This window comes from Oncorhynchus nerka, linkage group LG21, assembly GCF_034236695.1.
Source record: "Oncorhynchus nerka isolate Pitt River linkage group LG21, Oner_Uvic_2.0, whole genome shotgun sequence".
NCBI classification, from domain to species: Eukaryota; Metazoa; Chordata; class Actinopteri; order Salmoniformes; family Salmonidae; genus Oncorhynchus; species Oncorhynchus nerka.
Genome location: NC_088416.1, coordinates 20,270,770 through 20,294,193, shown reverse-complemented (window position 1 = coordinate 20,294,193; position 23,424 = coordinate 20,270,770). Strand labels below are relative to the sequence as shown.

Sequence of the window (23,424 nt, the reverse complement as noted above, 5' to 3'; positions counted from 1 at the left end):
ATCCTATTTATCCCAGCATTTAAAAAAAGCAGCTGCCCGTGGCAAATGGTGCTTGCATGGAAGTGGGACATTCTTCAAAGGATTGTTTAAATTTGACTACAAACCAATGAACAGAAACTCGTCACACTTATCACCATGGCATAAACGATCTGACAAAAAAATAATTGCGGGTGGATAATCCTATGATGATGTGTCAAAATGAAAGTGGTGCCATTTGGAGGTGCCACTGGCTGTTGTTACACTGCTGTGCACTGTATACAACACGCAAATAGTAATACAGGCCTAGCGTACCATCCCGTCAAAAATAGTTAATTGTGTTTTTGTCAAATGTGGTGATTGCTTTTGAATAGTGACCATAAACCATTGTTCTTCTTGTGTGATCACAGATGTCCTCACGGGGTCGCTGCCGACAGTCACATTTTTGTTGCATTTACCCAAGGAACAGCCTAACAAACAGTATTTGTTTTACTCTTCTTAATGATACCTTTTTATGATGTGTGTAACGTTTCATTGGGCCATACTTTGATTTAATTGATTTCAGATCGACCTATTTGAAAGTGTAGCTTTTGACGTTTCGGTCACCAGCATGCCTAATGGTCTTGCGCTATAAGGGGCTATAAACTCAATTATACATAACAATGTCATTTGTAATTATTTGTGTGCTGAAATTAGTATTTATTTTTATAGAAACGTCCTTTCAAGTAACGTCGGAGTTCCAGTCCGCCCACACGAGTCGCCGCTCAACTCAATCATAAATCGTGGAGTTGAGTTGAATCGGCTATATACCCGCAGGTCTAGCAGGCGGTTCAGTGGGCTAATAAATAATCCATAGGACTAACCGTTCGATTGTTGTCCCGATTTTTTTTGTCGCCAATAGGCCTACGAGTGGCATGTCTCTTACAATATAAAATAGAGGGAATCTAAAAGTCTATTTTGTTTTGCTCTACATCAAGGGTTAAGTTTGCCTGTGATGCCATATGCTGTTGGTGGGGAGGATGGAGGGGAGTGAGGAGGGGAGAGAGAGAGAAGGCATCATCAGTTCGCTACGATCGCAGGGGAATCAGAAGCGAAAACAGAACGTGGACACAATGGATTCTCTAATAGACCGATCGTAACTTGAACCAACCTCTGTGAAACACGGTGAGCAAGGTACGGTAACCAAACCTTAGTAAAGACATTTCCTTTTTTTCCGTAGCTTTTATCTTGCTCGTTTTGTAGAGAAAGAGAACTGTTATTCCGACTGCAGAAGATGCAGGAAGCGACATACAGCCATCATGCAAGCGAGGTGTTCGAGGCCCTTCATTTCCGCAGGGTCCTAATGTTTTTGACAACACGTTGTTTTGACGGACGCTCATGGGCTATTATCGGGGATGTTTAATGAAAGTGTATTCCACAATAAATGTCCTGTGTAGACATAGTTTGTTGAGCAGTGTCAGCGTTTAGAGCGAACAGACTAAACTAAAGCGCTCCGTAATCCTGTCTGTCTGCCAGGTAGGCTATTCCTCACAACAAAAACCTAACATGACAGTCCATGCATGATGTGTTCATTTTAGATGCTCCGTTGCACATCAGACAAACTTTGCTACATTTTACAGAGTACCTATTTGGAACTTGTCGTTTCCTGGTACAATGTATCGTACCGTTGTTGGACTGTAGCTGAGAAAATGGCTATTTTGTGTCAATATGACGGAATGGCCTATACGCCGAGAAGATGAGTCACTGACAAAATAGCATGCTCTATGCCTAAAGAACTACGGGTAGATTGTGTTCGTGTTTTGTAGAGGATGACCTTTTGTGCCATCAATTCATATAGGCTGTTGCAATAGGTTATTCCATTCATGGAAATAGCAACGATCAAATGCGGATATCCGGATTCTCTGTCCGATTTCAATTAGGCCTAATGTTGAATAGATTCTCATCAAAGACGGTAGGCATATTTAAATCCAACTGAAATCATACATGACATGTAGGCTACAGCAGTCTGCATAACATAGGCCTATGTGTAGTGGTAGCAGGATACTGTGCTCTCTTTGTAAATAAAATTAGAAAAGTGTTAATATACAATAACAGGAAGCTGGATCAATGCAGTGCTGCTGATTGAAGAATTAAGGCACTGTGGCTGTTATTTCCAGCTTGATATGTTTTACATGATTTGCAGCAACAATTAGGCATATTTATTCTATTACATGGTCTGAGTTACAGTATATATACAAAAGTATGTGGAAACATTTCAAATTAGTGGATTTGGCCATTTCCGCCACACCCATTGCTGACAGGTGTATACAATCGACCACACAACCATGCAATCTCCATAGACAAACATTGGCAGTAAAATGGCCTTACTGAAGAGCTCAGTGACTTTCAACTTGGCACCGTCAGTTAGTCAAATTTCTGCCCTACTAGAGCTGCGCCGGTCAACTGTAGGTGCTGTTATTGTGAAGTGGAAACGTCTAGGAGCAACAACGGCTCAGCTGTGAAGTGGTAGGCCACACAAGCTCACAGATCTAAAGCGCATAGCGCGTAAAAATCGTCTGTCCTTGATTGCAACACTCATTACCGAGTACCAAACTGCCACGTCAGCACAATAACTGTTTGGCAGGAGCTTAATGAAATGGGTTTCCATGGTCGAGCGGCCACACACAAGCGTCAGATCACCATGTGCAATTCCAAGCGTCGGCTGGAGTGGTGTAAAGCTCGCTGCCATTGGACTCTGGAGCAGTGGAAACGCATTCTCTGGAGTGATGAATCACGTTTCACCATCTGACAGTCCGATGAATGAATCTGGGTTTGGCGGATGCCAGGAGAACACTACCTGCCCCAATGCATAGTGCCAACTGAAAAGTTTGGTGGAGGAGGAATAATGGTCTGGGGCTATTTTTCATGGTTCGGGCTTAGTTCCAGTGAAAGATCATCTTAACGCTACAACATACAATTACATTCTAAACGATTCTGTGCTTCCAACTTTATGGCAACAGTTTGGGGAAGGCCCTTTTCAGTTTCAGCATGACAATTTCCCCCATACACAAAGAGAGGTCCATACAAAAATGTTTTGTTGAGATCACTGTGGAAGAACTTGACTGGCCTGCACAGAGCCCTGACCTCAATCCCATCTAACACCTTTGGTATGAATTGGAACGCCGACTGCGAGACAAGCCTAATCGCCCAACATTAGTGCCCAACCTCACTAATGCTCTTGTGGCTGAACGGAAGCAAGTACCCGCAGCAATGTTCCAACATCTAGTGGAAAGCCTTCCCAGAAGAGTGGAGGCTGTTATAACAGCAAAGGGGGGACCAACTCCATATTAATGCCCATGATTTTGGAATGAGATGTTCGACGAGCAGGTGTCCATATACTGTTGGTTAAATAGTGTATTTGAGTGAGCTTAAAGACATTGGATTTGTATTCCTCTCTCAGCCAGACTCGTGGCTCTGATTGCATGAATGAGGATTATTGTAATACAGTTAACTTTAAAGAGGTGTCTTTCTACTTTGCAGCAGCTTTTGCTGTCGGTGGTGAGACCTGAAATCTTAAGGCAACTGATAAAAATCGTAGCGATCAAATTATATAATGACTAAGGGACACAGCAAAAGTTGGATTTCTGCCGGGCCTACTCCAATTTGCAATCTGGTGTTATTGTTGTAAACCCTAGACTAGTCATATAATGTATATCTCATATCCTTCACTGCAATTCTCCTTAAGTGTAGGTGAATAGATAGGGGATTTTCTGTGCCCCAGACTGTTCCCTATTTACGTCAGAGTAAACTTCCCTCACACCCACGTGTGTAGCTTTTTATTTTTTCTCTATCTTGCATCTAACTTCCTCCTTTTCAAGCCTCTATCCATCCTTCCCTTCCTCTCTCGTGTGCAGAATTGCTATCTCCCTTTGGTTTTCACTAACCCACTCTCTCTTCCCCACTATCGCTCAATGTGGTCCTTGCATTTGTGTCTGTCTACCCCATGTGCAGGCAGACTCCCTCAGGTGAAATTGAGTGGTTTTGTTTGTTTTTCTCATCCAGGGGGAGGAAGACAGACAGAGGAGCTATGCTGTTACTTCCAAGTCTCAGTGGCTCAGTTTGATTAACCATGATGAAGACTGAACCCCCATCGGCAGGCAGTGCCAGCTCCACCCTCCGGAGCCCGTCCCCCCACAGGAACGCCTACGAGGCGGGCATCCAGGCTCTGAAGCAGGCCCACGACGCTCTGAACAATGCCGCCAATGGGGACGACGCTGCCAAGGATGGCAAGCCGCCGCGGCCTACCGGCAGAGGGCGTCGCCAGTACGGCTCTAATGTCCACCGCATCAAGAACATGTTCATGCAAATGCAGTCACCTGGCGACGAGGACGACCCGTCCAAGGCCAATGACCAGGCGGTGCGGCTGTCCCTGCCCAGGGCCAGCAGCCTCAACGAAGATGTGAACCACAGCGCCCTGCTCAAGCTGGGCGCCACGGTCTCCGAGCGTGTCAACCGCTTTGACCCCAAGGGCGGCAAAGTTGGTGGGTCCCGAGGGGCAGCAGCAGGGTACTCCAAGCTGCAGGAGACGAGGAAGATCTTCGAGCAGCGCCAGCTACAGGAGAAGCAGTCGGCCACCAATCGCATCCTGCTCAAGAAGGAGCGTCCGGTTTCGTCCGCTGTCCAGGACAGCCGGCTGGACGTGGTAGTGCGCTTCAACGGCAGCACGGAGTCTCTGGACTGCCTGGATACGGTAGGGGGAGCCGGTGAGGCGGTGTCGCCCACCGTAAGCCAGCTTAGCGCCGTCTTCGAGAAGGGGGACCTGAGGAACAACCTGCACCGGCCCTCCTCCACGTCCCCGTTGCCCTCCCGAGAAGAAAGCCCCACTCCGGTAAAAACAGCAGAATGCCTCAACTCCAAAATCAGCGCCAGGAAGGTGCAAGTCTTGCCCCCAGGCAGTCAGGGGGATGGGAGCAGCCAACACATGGACCAGGAGGGTTCCCCCAGAAGCCCCAGGAACAGAGCAGCTCCCCGAAACGACGATGGCTCCTCAGGATGTACACAAACAGGGGATAGGACCTCTTCTGCTTCTACCGAAGCCAAGTCTGAGAGGGAGAGAGGGAAGGAAGCCAGGGGCTCAAGTACAGGAGGCGAGCCTAGCAGAGAACCCATACCCAGAGACCAGGAGGACTCCTCCGCACCCGAGGCAGGGAGCCGGCTGGTGCAGGCCGAGGTCCATGCCTCACTGGAAAATGGAGAGGCCCCTGGGGGCCCCTGCGACCTGGCAGGGCGCCAGGAGGGAGAGAGGGGACACAGGGAGGAGCCTGGGGAGGGGCCCCAGTGTGAGGGACAGGAAGAGGATGGCCTGGAGGAGGAGTCTCGTAAGGATGATTACTCGGAGGGCGACCTGGTGGACATCAGCGCGTACAGCGGCATCGGAGAGGACTCCGGCGGCAGCCAGCTGGATGAGGATGAGGAGGAGGAAGATGAGCCTTACGAGCCAGAGTCGAGCTGCTCTGAGGTCCCGGGACTGCCTGCCGAGGAGGAAGCACCGCCGGAGAACAGGAAGATCTGCTTTAGCACTGGACCAATAAAGGTGAGTCTCTGGTTCAGGTGGGTAGAAATGACGAACAGTTTATCAAGAGATGATAAGGAAAGAGACATCAATGCTGGTCTGAAGTGGAGATCAGAAGATGTCTGTAGTGGTAGACCATTATTTCTACCTGTAGGCATAGTACTTGAGTAGTTTTATTATTTGTTTTACAGTAGTATTCAGAAGACTATGCTGTCTGATTAATTTGTGTAGAAGCCATAGTAGTGGTTGGTTGATACTGCCACATTTTCCCCCACATTGGCATATTTTCTCTACACTGACACAATTGAATGACTTAGCATTTCCTGTATTGGTGAAAACAACTTGTGAAAGCCTGTGTAAAAAGGTCAGCATCCACATGCTTCCTTCCATCTTCAAATCAAATGTTATTAGTCACATGCTTTGTAAACAGGTGTGTACTAACAGTGAAATGCTTACTTACAGGCTGACTACACCACTTGCGTCGCTAAATAAATGTAGAAATCTATATTATTCAATTATTGCACCCACACTGCTCGCACGCGCCAACGAGCGTCTGCGTTGCCAAGGGCTAAAATAGAAGTCAGTTCTATTTGTGACTCAGATCATGGTGCAAGTCCTGCCTCTCCCATCCGTTCATTGGTTTATAGAAGCAGATACCCACGTGCCATCTCCTCATTGGTTATATCCATGTGGGTGACTGAAAGACGAAGAAGTTCGGTGGCGGCAATGCACATAATTTATGAAAGTTGCCAATCGCAATAAAAAGTCAAGAGAAGAAAAGTTAGCTAGCAACAGCAGGCTAGCTAAATAGGACAAATTAGCTAGCAAGTGCAAGCAAGCTAGATTAATTGCCATAAATGTTAAATGCTTTTCGACCTGTCCCCAAATTAATATAATTGGTTCAGAGTTTGTTTTGATATTTTAACCTGCGTGTCGTGATCGCGTTTGGTGTGGGGGGACAAAATACATTTGTGCGCAGCCAGTTTGGGTTCCGTGTTTAGGGGCCCTTTCCAACAATGCAGAGAAAGAAAACAGAGAAATAATAAAGTAAAACATATAATAGATACACAATGAGTAACAAAAACTTGGCTATATACAGTTGAAGTCGGAAGTTTACTTACACCTTAACCAAATACATTTAAACTCATTTTTTCACAATTCCTGACATTTAATCCTAGTAAAAATCACTTGTCTTAGGTCAGTTAGGATCACCACTTTATTTTAAGAATGTGAAATGTCAGAATAATACTAGAGAGAATGATTTATTTCACCTTTAATTTATTTTATCACATTCCCAGTGGGTCAGAAGTCTACATGCATTCAATTATTATTTGGTAGCATTGCCTTTTAAATAGTTTTACTTGGGTCAAATGTTTGGAGTAGCCTTCCACAACCTTCCCACAATAAGTTGGGTGAATTTTGGCCCATTCCTCCTGACCGAGCTGGTGTAACTGAGTCAGGTTTGTAGGCCTCCTTGCTCGCACACGCTTTTTCAGTTCTACCCACAAATTATCCATCGGATTGAGGTCAGGGCTTTGTTTTGGCCACTCCAATACCTTGACTTTGTTGTCCTTAACTTTGGAAGTATGCTTGGGGTCATTGTCCATTTGGAAGACCCATTTGCGACCAAGATTTAACTTCCTGACTGATGTCGAGTTGTTGCTTCAATATATCCACATAATATATGTGGATATAACGGCTGCGTGGTCCCATGGTGTTTATTCTTGCGTACTATTGTTTGTACAGATGAACGTGGTACCTTCAGGAGTTTAAGAAATTGCTCCCAAGGATGAACCAGACTTGTGGAGATCTACAATTTTTTTTCTGAGGTCTTGGCTGATTTCTTTAGATTTTTCCAATGATGTCAAGCAAAGAGGCACTGAGTTTGAAGGTAGGCCTTGGAATACATCCACAGGTACACCTCCAATTGACTCAAATTATGTCAATTAGCCAATTAATCAGAAGCTTCTAAAGCCATGACGTCATCTTCTGGAATTTTCCAAGCTGTTTTAAGGCACAGTCAACTTAGTGTATGTAAACTTCTGACCCAGTGGAATTGTGATTAAGTGAAATAATCTGTCTGTAAACAATTGTTTGAAAAATGACTTGTCATGCACAAAGTAGATGTCCTAACCGACTGGCCAAACTATAGTTTGTTAACAATACATTTGTGGAGTGGTTGAAAAATGAGTATTAATGACGCCAACCTAAGTGTATGTAAACTTCTGACTTCAACTGTACAAGGGGTAGCAGTACCTAGTCGGTGGCAATGGGTACGAGGTAATTGAGGTAGATATGTATTAGAGGTTGACCGATTTATGATTTCGATACCGATTATTGGAGGACCAAAAAAGCCGATACCGATTAATTAGCTGATTTTCAAATAAAAAATATAAAAAATTTAAATGTATTTGTAATAATGACAATTACAACAATACTGAAAGAACACTTATTTTAACTTAATATAATACATCAATAAAATAAATTTAGCCTCAAATAAATAATGAAACATGTTCAATTTGGTTTAAATAATGCAAAAACAAAGTGTTGGAGAAGAAAGTAAAAGTGCAATATGTGCAATGTAAGAAAGCTAACGTTTAAGTTCCTTGATCAGAACATGAGAACATATGAAAGCTGGTGGTTCCTTTTAACATGAGTCTTCAATATTTCCAGGTAAGAAGTTTTAGGTTGTAGTTATTATAGGAATTATAGGACTATTTCCCTCTACACCATTTGTATTTCATTAACCTTTGACTACTGGATGTTCTTCAAGGCACTTTAGAATTGCCAGTGTAACACTATAGCTTCCGTCCCTCTCCTCACTCCTCCCTGGGCTCGAACCAGGAACACAACAACAAAAGCCACCCTTGAAGCAGCGTTACCCATGCAGAGCAAGGGAAACAACCACCCCAAGGCTCAGAGCGAGTGACGTTTGAAATTCTATTAGCACGCGCTAACTAGCCAGCCATTTCACTTCGGTTACACCAGCCTCATCTCGGGAGTTGATAGGCTTGAAGTCATAAACAGCGCAATGCTTGACGCACAACGAAGAACTGCTGGCAAAACGCACTAAAGTGCCGTTTGAATTGATGTTTACGCGCCTGCTTCTGCCTACCACCGCTCAGTCAGATACTTAGATACTTGCTCAGTCAGATTATACAGGACACGCTAGATAATATCTAGGAATATCATCAACCATGTGTAGTTGACTAGTGATTATGATTGATTGTTTTTTATAAGATAAGTTCAATGCTAGCTAGCAACTTATTGTGGCTTACTGCATTCGCGTAACAGGCAGTCTCCTTGTGGAGTGCAACGGTCGTTATTGGTTGGACTAGTTAACTGTAAGGTTGCAAGATTGGATCCCCCGAGCCGACAAGGTGACAATCTGTCGTTCTGCCTCTGAACGAGGCAGTTAACCCACCGTTCCTAGGCCGTCATTGAAAATAAGAATGTGTTCTTAACTGACTTGCCTAGCTAAATAAAGATTAAATAAATAAAACTGCCTTGACACCAGACGGGTTCATCATTCCATAGCTTAATTCCTCTGAGATCTGTATGTTATATCATGGTATCTCAAAAAAGCCGGGCGTAGAAAATAGATTTTTAAAATTCCTAATGCTGACTGCTGCTCCAATGATATGTAATTTCCTGCCAGGTATAGGCCAGGTGTTCTCATGGGCTTCAGTCTGAACCACAACTACATTGTTTACATAAAACGTAGGTAGGTAGAGATTAGCTCTAGGCTACTGCATGTTGTCATTATGAAATGTCAGATGGTTATGCCAATGGCCTTTCTCTCCTGTTCCTTGGTGACTTGCCATTAAATGCCACCAGCAGGTAGTGTGGATTTCATCTCCCCACCATGCACAGCATGATAACCAACCGGGCAGCCACCATATCACTGTAACGATATGTTATGTGAGAGGGATTTTCAGTAGCAATTTTTGCCTTTTAAAATATATCTTCACCTCTTCTCAGTAAGTGAGTGTCTGAGATTTCATGATTGTGATTAGGGCACAATAGATATGCAGCACAGCCTTGTAATCCTGGTAAAGGGTTGACTGCATCGCAGTAGGCCACCCTTAAGCACAGCCGCTTGTGACACGTGTAGTGGCATGCCATGACTTTGCTTTCACAGCAAGCAATATCCCTTTATTCCTCCGTGGAGGAGGATAGAGCGCTATCATATAGGCTAGTCCATCCGTGTAGAGTGGAAGGTTTGATTTTGTTAAGTCTACTAGACCACCTATCTCTGCGTAGCCATTGCTGTTGCCCTTTTGAATGTTACACTGAATTGATCTGACCTGTGCAAGAACAGATGACGACAGTTCAGCATCTTAATAAGTGTCCTTTCTGACCTATGGACCCTGTTATGATGTTACGGCTTTAACTCAACCAAGGGTGTGGCTTAACCATGACACATTTACTGCACCTGGGAGTTCATTCTGCTGTCAGCTTCCATTGTTGATAAACTGTGCTGTATATGAGTGTCTTGTTTTGTCTGCAGTAGTGCATAATACTTACTCATATTCCCTACCATGGGTGACTGACTTGACTCCCTCTCTTAGCCAAGGTGAGGGCACTCTGTGAAGAGAATGAATTTCAGTTAGGCGTTCAGCAGTCCATGGGGATGACTTGTTTAATCGCCCGTGTTGTCCTCTTGGCATAGATAAGGACAGCACAGGCTGGTCCATTCTCCTCTGTCAGCTCCAGAGTTTCTGGGTCACTGGAGGTCTGCATCCCAAATTGCACCATATTCCCTAGATAGTGCACTGACCTGGTCAAAAGTAGTGCACTATAACAAATTAAATTCAGACATTGGCCTCATTACGGAAAAAATGCCATCATTGATGCATTTAATTATCATTTCATTTCAGCGGGTATCTCTTTGAAATAACTTCTTGTAAGCCTATTCACAATGATATTGGGCTGGATGCTGATTGGGGAAACTTGCTGAATGATCAGAGAAATTATAGTCAAAGCTTTTCTTTTAGGCTATTTACAGAAAAGAAAGTCCTGGATGCTTTTCTAGCAATAGACAACAAGAAATCCACAGGGGCCGACCAATTGGAACCTGGGCTGCTTAAGTGTGAAGCGCCCATCATTGTTGGCTCAAACCCACTTTTACATTTTGATTTGTTATTGTTGTCAGGAAATATTCCAAAAGTATGGAAATCAGCTCTTGTGCTGCCACTCAATAAGGGCAGGGATAGTAGTGATCTTAATCATTATTGCCCTATTTCAAGGCTTCCTTGTCTAGTTAAGATTCTTGAATCCTTGGTAAATGTACAACTTTGCTATTTTTTTAAACTGAGAAATGTATTTACGAATGTAAACCAGTCAGGTTCAGGCCTGGACGTAGTACTATTACAGCAACCATATTAGTTAATGATATTCTCAATGCTTTGGACCTGCCAAAAAATTTTGATACTGTTGATCATGCTATTTTATTGAATAAGTTGTCCTCGATAGGCCTGAGCTCTGACGCCTGTTCATGGTTTCATGATTATCTTAGTGACAGAACTCAGGCTATTGTGATTGATGGGACTAAGTCTGAATTTCTTGATGTACATAAAGGTGTACTACAGGGGTCCATTGTGGGACCTGTTCTCTTCACTATTTATATAAACACCATTGGTCAATCTGTACATTTTTTTTTTTTTTTTTTTACGTAATCCATATGCATATTATCTATGCTATTGACCCGACTGTTGATCTGGCATTTTCAAAACTACAGTCAGATTTTATAGCTATGCAGGAATCCCTTGCTGATTGAAAACTTAATATGGGCACAACTAAATACATGTTGTTTTTAATCTGAAACATTCTTACGGGAGTTTAACTACATGTTCACTCGTTAGATGGTTCTCCAATTGAACGTGTTCCCGCATTTCGATTGATATGGATTTGACTTTTTTTTTTTAAACATATAGATGAGCTGGTTAAGAAGATGATATTTAAAGTTGTCTTTTTTTACAGAAACAGATTGTGCCTTTCTCTAAACTGTAGCAGGCAGATTATTCAGTCAACCTTTTTATCTGTTCTTGATTATGGTGATATTATTTATCAAAATTCAGCTGCTACTCTTAACCTGTTCAGGCCTGCCCTTGCTTTTTCTTCTCTGTGGTTGATTATTTCGATTTTTCAGACTGATATGGCATTCATACCTCAATGACAGTGAAAGCACCGTAATATGACATGCAAACTTAATATATGCTCCATCTCTTCCTCTAAGCAGGCATGCTGTCACTCTTATAAGACACAATTTTTACTTTCCATGGTGGAGAGCTGAGACTAAACACCAAGTCCCTCTGCATTTAGGGTATGCTAGCCCCTGCGCTTTCTTTCTCTCTCCCTCCCTCTCTCTGTTTGTCTGTGTCAGCTGGCTGGTAGTACATTCCTTCAGTCCCCTATGTTATACCACCATGCATCCCACTGCTGGCTTGCCTCTGAAACTAAGCAGGGTTGGTCCTGGTCAGTCCCTGTATGGGAGACCAGATGCTGCTGGAAGTGGGCCAGAGGTCCAGTAGAGGGCACTTTTTCCTTTGGTCTAAATAAATATCCCAATGCCCCAGGGCAGTGATTGGGGACATTGCCCTGTGTAGGGTGCCGTTTTTCACAGGGGACGTTAAAACAGCCTTGACTCTCTGTGGTCACTAAATATCATATGGCACTTATCGTAAGAGTAGAGGTGTTAACCCCGGTGTCCTGGCTAAATTCCCAATCTGACCCTCATACCATCATGGCCACCTAATCATCCCCAGCTTCCAATTGGCTCATTCATCCCCCTCTCCCCTGTAACTATTCCCCAGGTCGTTGCTGTAAATGAAAATGTGTTCTCAGTCAATTTACCTTGTAAAATAATTTGCCCAATATCAGATCAGTGAGAGTCTGGTACATGCATAAACTGACAGCTCTGTGAGTTGGTCCAAACTGTGTGTTTATATGCGCACACATGTTCATTGTGTACATGCTGTCATGATATTGACCTGGGGGTAGGTTTATGACAGTCATAAATACCCCCCCCCCCTTTTTCCTCTCTACCCTACTGAGGTTACATTTGCAAACCCCTTGGTTAACATAAAGATTCTGGGAACATCAGAAGGTGGGGGGAAATTAACTATATTCTGGTAATCCGACCAATTGAACATATGCGGTGGTACTTAATGAATATGATGTCAGTTCGGTTGTCATCTGAGACATTCTTATCAATGAAAAGATGACATAAACTCTACAGTGGAAAATCAACACATCAGAGTTATCGGATTCACATGGAATTGTTGTTCAATTTAAATGTTTGAATATGAAATTATTTGTGATGGGATGAAATGGGATTTTAGCTTCTAAAATATGATAATTGGGTTTTCATAAGGTTAGGGCTCTGCTTAATCAGTGGCCCGCCCCTGTGAAGAGTCATGGGTTATAAAACTTTTCAAACACACCCTTCTCGCTCCACTATATAAAGCCTTGATGAAAATGTAACCTCCTGTTCCAAGGATGTGAGGACGACGGTCCGATGTCAGAATGCTTCAGATAATAACTACAGAACGAAGCCAACATCAGTGTGAGCTTTGGTTGCGAATGGTATGAACTTTGAACTCTTATTCACTAATGAAGTGATACCTCCTAGCCGTTGAGCTAGCAACAGCAGCTGCAAACGAGGGTTAGGAAGGAACAGACAGAGTAACCCGTCTATCACACAACGACGTTACTACAACGTATCCAATTGACCACCAGAGACATTCTTCAAAGGACTCGGTTTGGCAACACAGCCTTCCATCTACCACCAACCTACTGAAGCGCAGCTCAGAGTAAATATTTATTGCATTTTCCTTTTCCAAATGGGTGGTAATTTAGAATGCATAAGGTACTGTATTTACAATAGCACAGTCTTCCCGCTCTTTCACTCAAACCCAGCCCTTTTCTTTTGTGTAACCAGCTGTCTTATCTGTTCCGCCCGCTAGGGACGTTTTCCTTTATGACGTAATTTGTAATCAAGTTATACAATTCATTATTTGTATATGTAATTCTGTGTGATTAGTTAGGTATTTAGTAAATAAATAATTAAACCCAATTTTGTATTGCTGATTCAACTTGTTAGCCAGGGTTCGTGAAGATAACCAAGAATTTACAACTTTCAGATGAGACTGAATTAAGGTGACGATTAATATTGACTGCTATTGATGTAAAATATTACTAGGCCTTTTAAGAGTTTATTCGGAAGATAACAGCTCTATAAGTATTATTCCGTGGTGCCCCAACTCTCGTTAATTACATTTACATAATTAGCTCAATCAGGTGATATTAATTACGGATAAATTATTTTACATAGAATAGCATGTCATATCACTTAATCCAGCATAGCCAAAGACACGACATTGCCTATTCAAGTGTGGTTGAGTATTTGTATGTGGATGAGTGTTTGTTTCTGTCCATCCTTGCATGTGTGATTTGTGAGAGAGTGACCCTGTTAAGTTTTTCCTGATCCCAGACAGACTCGGGCGGCCCCTCTTATCCTCTCAAAGGGAGGAAGCAGTAGAGAGGGAAGGTGGGCGTGGAGGCAGTTTAGGGTGAAGTTGGGGACATGACTGTGGGGAGGCAAACCTTATCCAATTCCGAGGTGCATATTGAAGATATTGGAAGAACTGTCCACGTACTATTTGTCAGCCAACGAGATGAGTAGGTCTAACGAACAGAAAAAGCACTAGCCTATGTCAATCTACTAACCCCCTAGTAAAAAAGTTGATCTATTCTGTGCGAGAAAGAAGTATTCCAAACATAGTCTGGGACAGTTGTGGGATGGGATAGATTGCAAATTAATACAACCACTAGCATTAAAAAATACTTTTTTAAAGCAATGAGGCTGACATAACAGATCAGAATGTTTAGCTTCAAATGTTGATGAACTATTAGGCTATTTATTTACATTATAAGCGCAGCAATGCGCACGTGGCAGTAGGCTATAAGCGCAAATGTTAAATTTTTTTTAACCTTTATTTAACTAGGCAAGTCCGTTAAGAACAAATTCTTATTTTCAATGACGGCCTAGGAACAGTGGGTTAACAACAGATTTGTACCTTGTCAGCTCGGGGGTTTGAACTTGCAACCTTCCGGTTACTAGTCCAACACTCTAACCACTAGGCTACCCTGCCGCCCCATTAGCGGGGAAAACACCATTCTCAAAAGTGGCCACAAATGTGATTATGCATGTTATGCTTTTATTATAAAGGTGCGTTTTTATGGTGAGAATTATCTTCCCCAAACTTGAAAAACCTGTGCTGTGTATGTATGTATGCCAGTTAGGCTACTTTAATTGTGATACAAACCAAATCAAAACATATAGGCCTATAGGCTAGGCTACATGAGGTGTGCAACAATGATTTGAAAAAGTTGCAAAAAAAAGACATGTTTCTTGCCTTACTGCAAACTGGGCATCATTCACAGGTGATAATATATAATTCACACGTGATAGGCTAATATTGTCACCCATCAGACTGTTCTTGATTTAATCTTTACATATACTATATAAAATATGTGTGAATCCTTTTGGAAATGGGCAGAGGGGAAAAAATGCATGTCATCAAAATAGCAAATGGAGGGCGCTTTTCCTGTGGTTCCTTTTCATGCCAGCCAGGTAGGTTATACTCCTGTTGTAAAGAGAAGAAATGTGCTTAATATTAGGAAAGTTGAGAAATAAATATAGTAGGCCTAGCATATAGAAAGCTGATGGGATCCTCCTCTTTTTAGTAGAGGCCATCACTCTGTTTTCTCACGCAATTGCATAGCCAATAGAAATGTTCCGCAACAAGAGCTCATGAAGTGATTATTAGATTTTCGATTACATTTGCATTGATGTCAGAGTGATTAGAGGGACAATAGAGTACTGAGTACCAGGCAGTTAGTGAGTTTTGTAGGCTACTAGTGTGTGCAGGGATCTGAACCTGTCTTGTAACAGGTCAATGTCTAACCTTCCTCACGTTGAATAAAACTGGCTGCCATCTGTAGTATTACAAGCTGACATTCTTCAAGCCATCTGGTAGATTATTCGTGTCCAACTAACCCCCAGCTACTGTGATTGCATAAGTAACAAAACTGTTTTTATTGCATCTTTTAATTTAAAAAAATTATTGAACCTTTTGTTTAACTAGGCAAGTGAGTTAATGAGAACAAATTCTTATTTACAATGACGGCCTACTGGCCAAACCCGGATGACTCTGGGCAAATTGTGTGCCGCCCTATGGGATTTCCAATCACGGCCAGTTGTGATACAGCCTGGAATCGAACCAGGATGTCTGTAGTGACACCTCAAGCACTGAGATGCAGTACTTTAGTCCACTGCGCCACTCGGGAGCCCTAGGGCTGGGTGGGGGGGGGGTTTGTCGCCTCGGTTGGTAGATCTAGCACATGCATTCCAAAGGAAATTACTTATTTGAACAAATGACCTTCTCATCAACATCTATCCATTGTGGTATAAGCGGTATATAGTTCCATAACCTGGTCCATTGTCTTGTACAGTGCCACAGTCTAAGTAGTGAAACAGATTAGCGGAACGCCCTAGTGTTTATAAATAGAGGTCTACCGCTCTGAACGTTCCCATAATCCACTGCTTGATTCTTAGAGCCTCTGTACTGCCGTGCGGGGTTATTTAAAGACGTCTCCCTGTGTCAGGATGCTAGGGTGGCGCTGCAGGGGGGCAGGTCTGGAGGCCACTTAGGTTAGGTGGACATACTGTACCATAGACGTCACGCTGCCGTAACGTGGATCTTTTCTTCTGTTTCTCTCCCCGTTACGCAGAGGCCCTTATCTTTCCGATGCAGACTGTGCTCTTCAATCAGCAGCCTTTCTGTTCACATTTCGATCGTTATCAGTCAAAGTTCCATCATTCCATGACTGGTCTTTTTATAGTCTTAAACGGGCAGCCTTGGTTACAATGTTGCCTAAGGCTTAGCAGGGGGAGGGCGTCAATAGTGTCAGTAGACAGGAAGTCTTAACGTCTCCAGTTCCGGTCCCCTCGTCACCACCTGATGATGACACCGATAATGTCATTTGTATAAGAATGTCAAAAGGGTGAACCTCTCGTGACTCATTGTTTGGGTTAAGCTAGTTAGTAGCCTATAAGACCAGTCACCAGACAGGACCAATGTACTGAAGTTCTGTGTTTGTGACATATAGAAGGCTATTCAGAGTTCCAAATCCACAGCATAGCCTAGGCTACAGTCTAAATGTCCTCTCCGGATGCTGTATATAGCATTTTTTTAACATATTAAAGCACACAGAGATAGGATAAAGTAATCCTTCTCACCCCCCCCCCCCCCCCTTAAAAGACCTAGATGCACTATTGTAAAGTGGCTGTTCCACTGGATGTCATAAGGTGAAAGCACCAATTTGTAAGTCGCTCTGGATAAGAGCGTCTGCTAAATGACTTAAATGTAAATGTAATGTAATGTAATGTCCAGCATTTGCGGCTATGCTTGCAGATGTGCATAATATGCTGCAACCCTAATCAAAAAGCATTTCACTCCAAATAACACAAACCTAGCTGTAAGTTGTTGTAACATTTCAACTTAAAACATGTTTTTCATTTTTTTTGTTGCACTGCATGGATCACCGGTGCGGTTGAATACAGCAGTGCTGTATGGTGCACTCAAAATGTACTGTAGGTGATTAGCCAGCGTAGGCTACTGCCCAATCGTTGCTCTAATAGGCCAACATGTTTCTCCTTAGCATGGTGTTTTGTTGCAGTTTTTTTTTGCGGGGGGGGGGGCGGGGGGGGGTTATTCATTGTAAAGCTTTAAAAACCGAAGCCAGACTGCAACATTTTAGAACCTTAGCTAGGACTGTGATGTGTCATTGCGGGGGCATCGGTGAATTCAATCAGGCTGTTATTTCATAAAGTAGATGACTAATTTATACTCGCTTGTGTGTCCTGTTGTAATTCATTCTCCCGTGTAAATCCTTTATCTTCAAACTTTTTGACAACCAAGATGACATTTTCTGTAGGCATGGACATTTAGCGACAACAACTTTTAAACATTTCGGTCTGGTAGAAGATTTGGTCAGTGCCGTTAGTGATGATATGATACAGTGCGCTGGCTGGCTCGTGTGTGTGTGTGTGTGACAATGAACTGCTGTTTGGCGTTCAGTACGTTGGCGGTGACTTGTACTGCGGTGCAACGCAGGCCGTATTGAAGCGGCCCAAAAATGAATTGACAACCTATATCATTGCGCGGGACAAATAGTAATGTGTCACTGGCCGGATCCTGTCCACAGGCCTCGAGTTTGACACGTGGCCTAAATCGATTCTCCATATGTCTATGGGTGGACTGTGTGATGGCGTTGAATGGTGAGCTGTGTGTATTTTGTGTCAGTGAGTTTGGAGAAACGGAGTGTATAGTATTAGAGGAGGAGGAGAACAATAGCAATGGCATGTCTGAGCAGCACAGCAGACCTCCCTCTCTTTCCCTCCCTCGCCTCAGTCTGCCATTCCCCTCTCCCTTGGAGAGAAGGATTATTTAAAAAATCTGTCTCTCTTTCTTTCTCCCAAATCTTCAACAGGAAATAGGCTATGCCGTGAGTCCCATTGTGCCAGTTCACACCTCAGAATTACAGCAGAGCTTTTTCGTTCTTTGTTTCCACAGTGTGTGGTATTTTTGGTTTTGAAAACAACTTCACATTACCTACAGATTGTGCCACAACAGGCATTTTGTGCCGCCGTCTGACGTGTTTGCTCTTTTGCCGACAGCGGTTTGCATCCAAAAGGCAGGAGTTATTAGCAGAATTCTTGAGGACTGCTTCCGAGTTCCGAGTAGAACCTCCAAGAACAGGAACGGGACAGAGAGCATGTTCCATTTCTTCCAATTGTATTGCTCACAAACAGCATGTTATTATTCTCCACTTTCCAGGCTGGTTTTTCTTTAACTCTTTCTATGCCACTTCTAGACAATATTACTCATACAGAACAGTTACTGTATTACCAATGGCCTTAACTCAATTTAAACAGATGCTTTTGTATTTGTTCTGGTTCATTAACCTAACCTTGGGAGTCTCTCTACCAGCCTACCAACAGTGTTCTGTCTGTGTGAATGATAGCTCCTAATGATCCTAATTATGTGCGAACCTCATTCCATCACTCCGATACTTTTTGAATTGCCTGATCTTCAGAATTGGGGTGGGGGGTGTCAGTGGAAGCTTTGGAACAAATGAGGATATAGCATGACTTCAACGTTACCCGTAAAAGCCAATGTAATTCGACACAGGTGTGAGTCTACTGTTTGTTTCTGCCCACTGGAAAACCACTGGTTTGTGACGCTCCTCATCCACGGTTACTGTATCGTCTTTGTCTCGTGCCTTCATGTTAGAGAGAGCCTACTCCTCTGTGGACGCTCATGCCTGACTAGAACCTGAACTGAAACGCGCTTCGAATGAGGGAGGAAGAATGTTATTCCTGGCCGTGAGGCGGCCATCTTGGTAGTCATGTATGCCTATGTGACATGCTCCATTATGGACGTAGAGGCATTCTTACTGTACAAGACACAAACGCTCTAACTTCAGCGATGTACTGTACCCCCAGTCAGTGTATGGGGCCAAATGAACTGGTCTTGGCTGTGCTTCAGCACTCCATGTGATGATTTAACATCCTACTTCTCCCAGGATTTATTCCGCTGCTGACTGTAATGGCACAGTAACTCGCCTGATTTAAAGCGGCGATTTATTGAATATGGTGTTATGAAATATTGACTTGGGCTTGGTTAAATCACAACCCGAAACAGGTTAGGCATTGACAGCAAGCAGACTCTGTTTTTCCCCTCAGGACTTATTCTGCAGTTCTACGTAGGCCTAATCCGATCTCTTCTACCTCCAGCATGTTCACCACAAAACAAATCTACTTTCAGGTGCTGTCACAGTCAGAAGCCTGACACAAAGCCAGGTCACAGGGAAACATTGTCAAGCGCACACAGCTTTTGTACATGTATCATGGGCAGTGGGTAGCCCAGCTGCTAAGGACTTGGACCTTTCGGTGGCCGGATTAAACCCTGGGCCGGGCAGTGCACAAATGTGGGAATTGTTCGTGCCACTGGAGGCCTGCTGGGTTCAACACATGTTAAAAGACATCGCCCTACCGTTTAGGCCCCTTGAGCGAGGCTCTTAACATGCTCTCCATCCAGGTGTGCTGATCCTGTGCTTTTAGAAAACAAAATTATAGCGTGTGTCTGAGTGCCTTGCCGTCGGGGTGAGATGGGAACAGCATTTAACCGTATGACTGTGGACGTTCAATCCAAGGCTTGTGTTTTGTTTTATAGCCCCAAGTATAGGCAGTGTCTTAAGCACTGACTGCCATAAGCCACGACTTGTTTTTATCTTCATTTGAGTAACGTCCATAGTCATCTCTTCTCAGTGTTTTCTCCCAGTTAGCGGAGTCTGACATTTAGAGGAGGAGGATGGTGAGAATGGATTGTTTGTGCCACATCGATTTTAAGAGGCTGGAGTGTCATTTTGGGCATTGCAGGGTTTGAATTGAGCTGGAATGTAAGTTAGTAACCCTTTACATCCCTGTCATCACAAGGTTACAATGAAACAATTGTGTAATAATGATTAATAGACTACCCAGTGCCTCTTGGCTCTCATTGTAGCAAAAATAGTAATTCCCTGTAAAAGCATTTCCTATAATTTATCCTTAAAATAGTTAGCCTTCAGGCCTCCCGAGTGACTCAGTGGTCTAAGGCACTGCATCGCAATGCTAGCTGTGCCACTAGAGATTCTGGGTTCGAGTCCAGGAGGCCCATGGGGGGGATATCCTTGTCTCATCGCGCACTAGCGACTCCTTTGGCGGGCCGGGTGCAGTCGCCAGGTGTACAGTGTTTCCTCCGACACCTTGGTGCGGCTGGCTTCGGGGTTGGATGGGCATTGTGTCAAGAAGCAGTGCTGCTTGGTTGGGTTGTGTTGCGGAGGACGCATGGCTCTCGACCTTCGCCTCTCCCGAGTCCGTACGGGAGTTGCAGCGATGAGACAAGTCTGTAACTACTACCAATTGGATACCACAAAATTGGGGAGAAAAAAAGTGAAAAGAAAATAAACATTTAAAAAGAAAAATTCCTTCATCAAACCTCTATCGAGCAGCTTTCTCACATTTGAGTTAAATGTAACTGGTCAAGGAAGTATGACAATGTGATTTGTCTTACGTTCACTCAAATGACCCATGAAAGCACCTAGCCTTATAGAAAACCTCTCCAGTGACCTATTGGTTAATGACTAGCCCTTGTGTAATGCATTCAACTTGAACCTCATACTTGCCATGCCGTGGCACGACGTGAAGCTAGCCACATTACTGCTACATCTCTATTCGATAACAGCAACGCTTACTAGTGTATACAGGGAAGGGTGGCCATGTTGGAATCCGAGATTCAGAAATATACAATGAACCAAGATCAACAAGATGGTACACTTTGCAAGTGTAGATCAATAACCAAACTTTGTGTTATGGCGGTCTTTAAATAAACAACCTATTGTAGTTTGATGACCATGTGAACACGGTAAATCAAGCCATCAGTCTCAGGAAAGGCTTTGACCTTATTAATGGTTGTTGACGTGATTGTTGCCCAGGCAACTCCAATCGCTGCTCTGTTTCAGGATCAGATTTCTACCAAAGGCCATGACCATTATGCGCTAACAAGCAAAACAAATCTCTGCAAATGAATCTACTTAAATGACATTTTACACTGAATGTTAATCATTGTTTTGTTCTCTTTCTCTCTCTCTCCTGGAGAATGGCTTTCCCCTGTCACTCTCTAAACTGTGGCAACCTTCATTTTCATTTGTTTCTATTTCTATCTCGCTTTCCTACTCACACATTTATAATAAGAATTTTCTGTCTGTGGCGCAATCATGGCTTTTTCTTCCTCTCCCCTGTACATACGTACCTTCTTTCTGACACCATATTTACCTGTCTGTCTGCTAGGCTGTCTGACACAACACATTCAATGCATTCCTGCACAATACCCCCATGTTTAATCTGCCTCTTTACCAAGATATCAACACCAATGTCATCTAAAGCCGGACTTACTTATGGCTCACATTTATTTTTTTTCCCCTCAAAGCAAAACGCAGGGTTGCCAGTACTGGACCTTTTCAATCCACAATTTCTAAAGCGCTTGGGTTTGATTTAGCCTAGTTCTTATAGAGGCTGTCCAAGGAAGGTTACAGTAGGGGAACAACTGGCAACCCCCTCACTAGTTATGACTCACACCCTGGTCTCTGTCTCAACATGCTCCAGAAACTTGATTCAATCCTGCTACTTTCATTCATTCTGTGTTTTTCTAATGCTCTCTTTATTTTGCTCTCTTTTTTTGTCCTTTCTTTCTAGCTCTTTACCTGGCTCTGACTGCCTGCTTTCTCTCTTTCTTTATTGTGTGTGTGTGTGTGTGTGTGTGTGTGTGTGTGTCTTTCTTTCTTTCTTACTCTTCCTCCCTCTTGAGTCAATTCAAAAGCCATTTATTTTCTAGGGGAATTTTGAATTTCTATCCACACCATGAATTGAAATGGAATGGAGCCCAACCCTGAAGGATACCATATAGTCATTACACTCCAATGTCACAGTTCATAAGAATCCAGTTTAATCGCTGCACCTGCAAACATTGCATTGTGAGGGAGGCCTTTTGGAGGCTTTTAGTCCTTTTGGATACATGCTTAGCTAATGCCTTTCTCAGACACACAAAGAAGCTAGGCTAGAGCCTGCTGTTATTGTTATTGTGTTTTCTCCTCGACATGTTTTTCCTGGTGTTTGGGAGAGACTCCTACAAGGGCACTTGCAAGTGTGAACTGCGCCAGCCAGAAAAGGAGGGAAAGGCGAGGAAGGATGGTGGAGTGGAAAGAGGAGGAAGGGAGGGAGGGCAACGGAGAGAATATAGAGTGCAATTAACGGTGGATGAGTTTTTGTGGGATGGAAGGAGGGAAAAGGGGGAGAAAGAACGGGGGGGGGGGTTGATTCAGGATGTCTCTCCCAGACTGCAAAGTCTAATGAAGTGCGTACTCACTCGCGCCCATAGCCAATCAATTTCTCCCTCTCTCTTTTACACCCATCCTTCTCTCAGACAGTTGATCACTTTATCTGAACGCCTGAAACATGTCTCTCTCTCTCCAGCCTCTCTCAGCCCTCTTCAGCTCCCCTCCATAGATCGACTGTGGTGGAGAGGCTTTGTTGTGGTGGTGTGGCTGCCTGGAACTCCCACAGCCTCCGTTTTTAGAATGCGCTTGTTATTGGTCTTCAAGCTGTTTGCGCTGTCTGCTCTCGCCTGTCACTACAACTACTCTGCTCTTTCCGTCACGCTGTAGCTACGGATTAGCCGCTACTGCTGTTGATCACTTTATGCTCACGTTAATTATTCATGCGACCTCGCAAATCTAGGCCTATAGTGCACCCCTTTTAACTAGGACTTTTAGGTTGAGATTTCTGTCTCAAGTCTGGTATTATTTGTTGTCGAGGCAAGGTCTTTTTAAATATCTAAACTAGAATAAATTCCATCCCTGTTGAACCCCACTTTTTTTGTAGTTGTTTTAATGTGTTTCTGCCTATTCGGCATGCCCTTAGTGAAGGGAGCCTTAGGATATTGCAGACTAAACCATGATTGTATTTGTCGCTGCTGGGGCTTCTATTGAAGTTTTAACAAGTAATATTTTTTTTTTAAACATTTGAAACGTTCCTTTAAAAGTGTTCCCGACACCTCTTGGTGGTATGCAAACAAAACTTAAGGAGAGTTGCTTGTTTGGTCTATGATCTCTGAGTAAAATCTCAAGTTTCAGATGCATCTAGTGTGACTGACTCTCGTTCTTACACAACCCTCTTAATTCCGCTTCCCTGCACTTCGATCTCCACTCTTGTGTAAGACCTTTTGGGGGCC

At 43.5% G+C, this 23,424-nt stretch overlaps 1 protein-coding gene across 2 annotated transcripts in view; it reads left to right on the top strand.

Annotated features, from left to right (window-relative positions):
- The first annotated feature begins 804 nt into the window (after positions 1-804).
- The window catches only part of ppp1r9ba (protein phosphatase 1, regulatory subunit 9Ba), a 68,000-nt gene continuing 45,380 nt past the window's right edge, over positions 805-23,424 (top strand). The window contains exons 1-2 of one of the 2 annotated variants that reach the window (XM_029625199.2): positions 805-1,140; positions 4,018-5,548. In XM_029625199.2, coding sequence (XP_029481059.2) covers positions 4,085-5,548 — 1,464 coding nt within the window. In that variant the 5' untranslated portion in view covers positions 805-1,140; positions 4,018-4,084. Of the gene's footprint in view, positions 1,150-4,017; positions 5,549-23,424 lie in introns of both variants that reach the window. The other variant, XM_029625198.2, reaches the window with a different exon arrangement.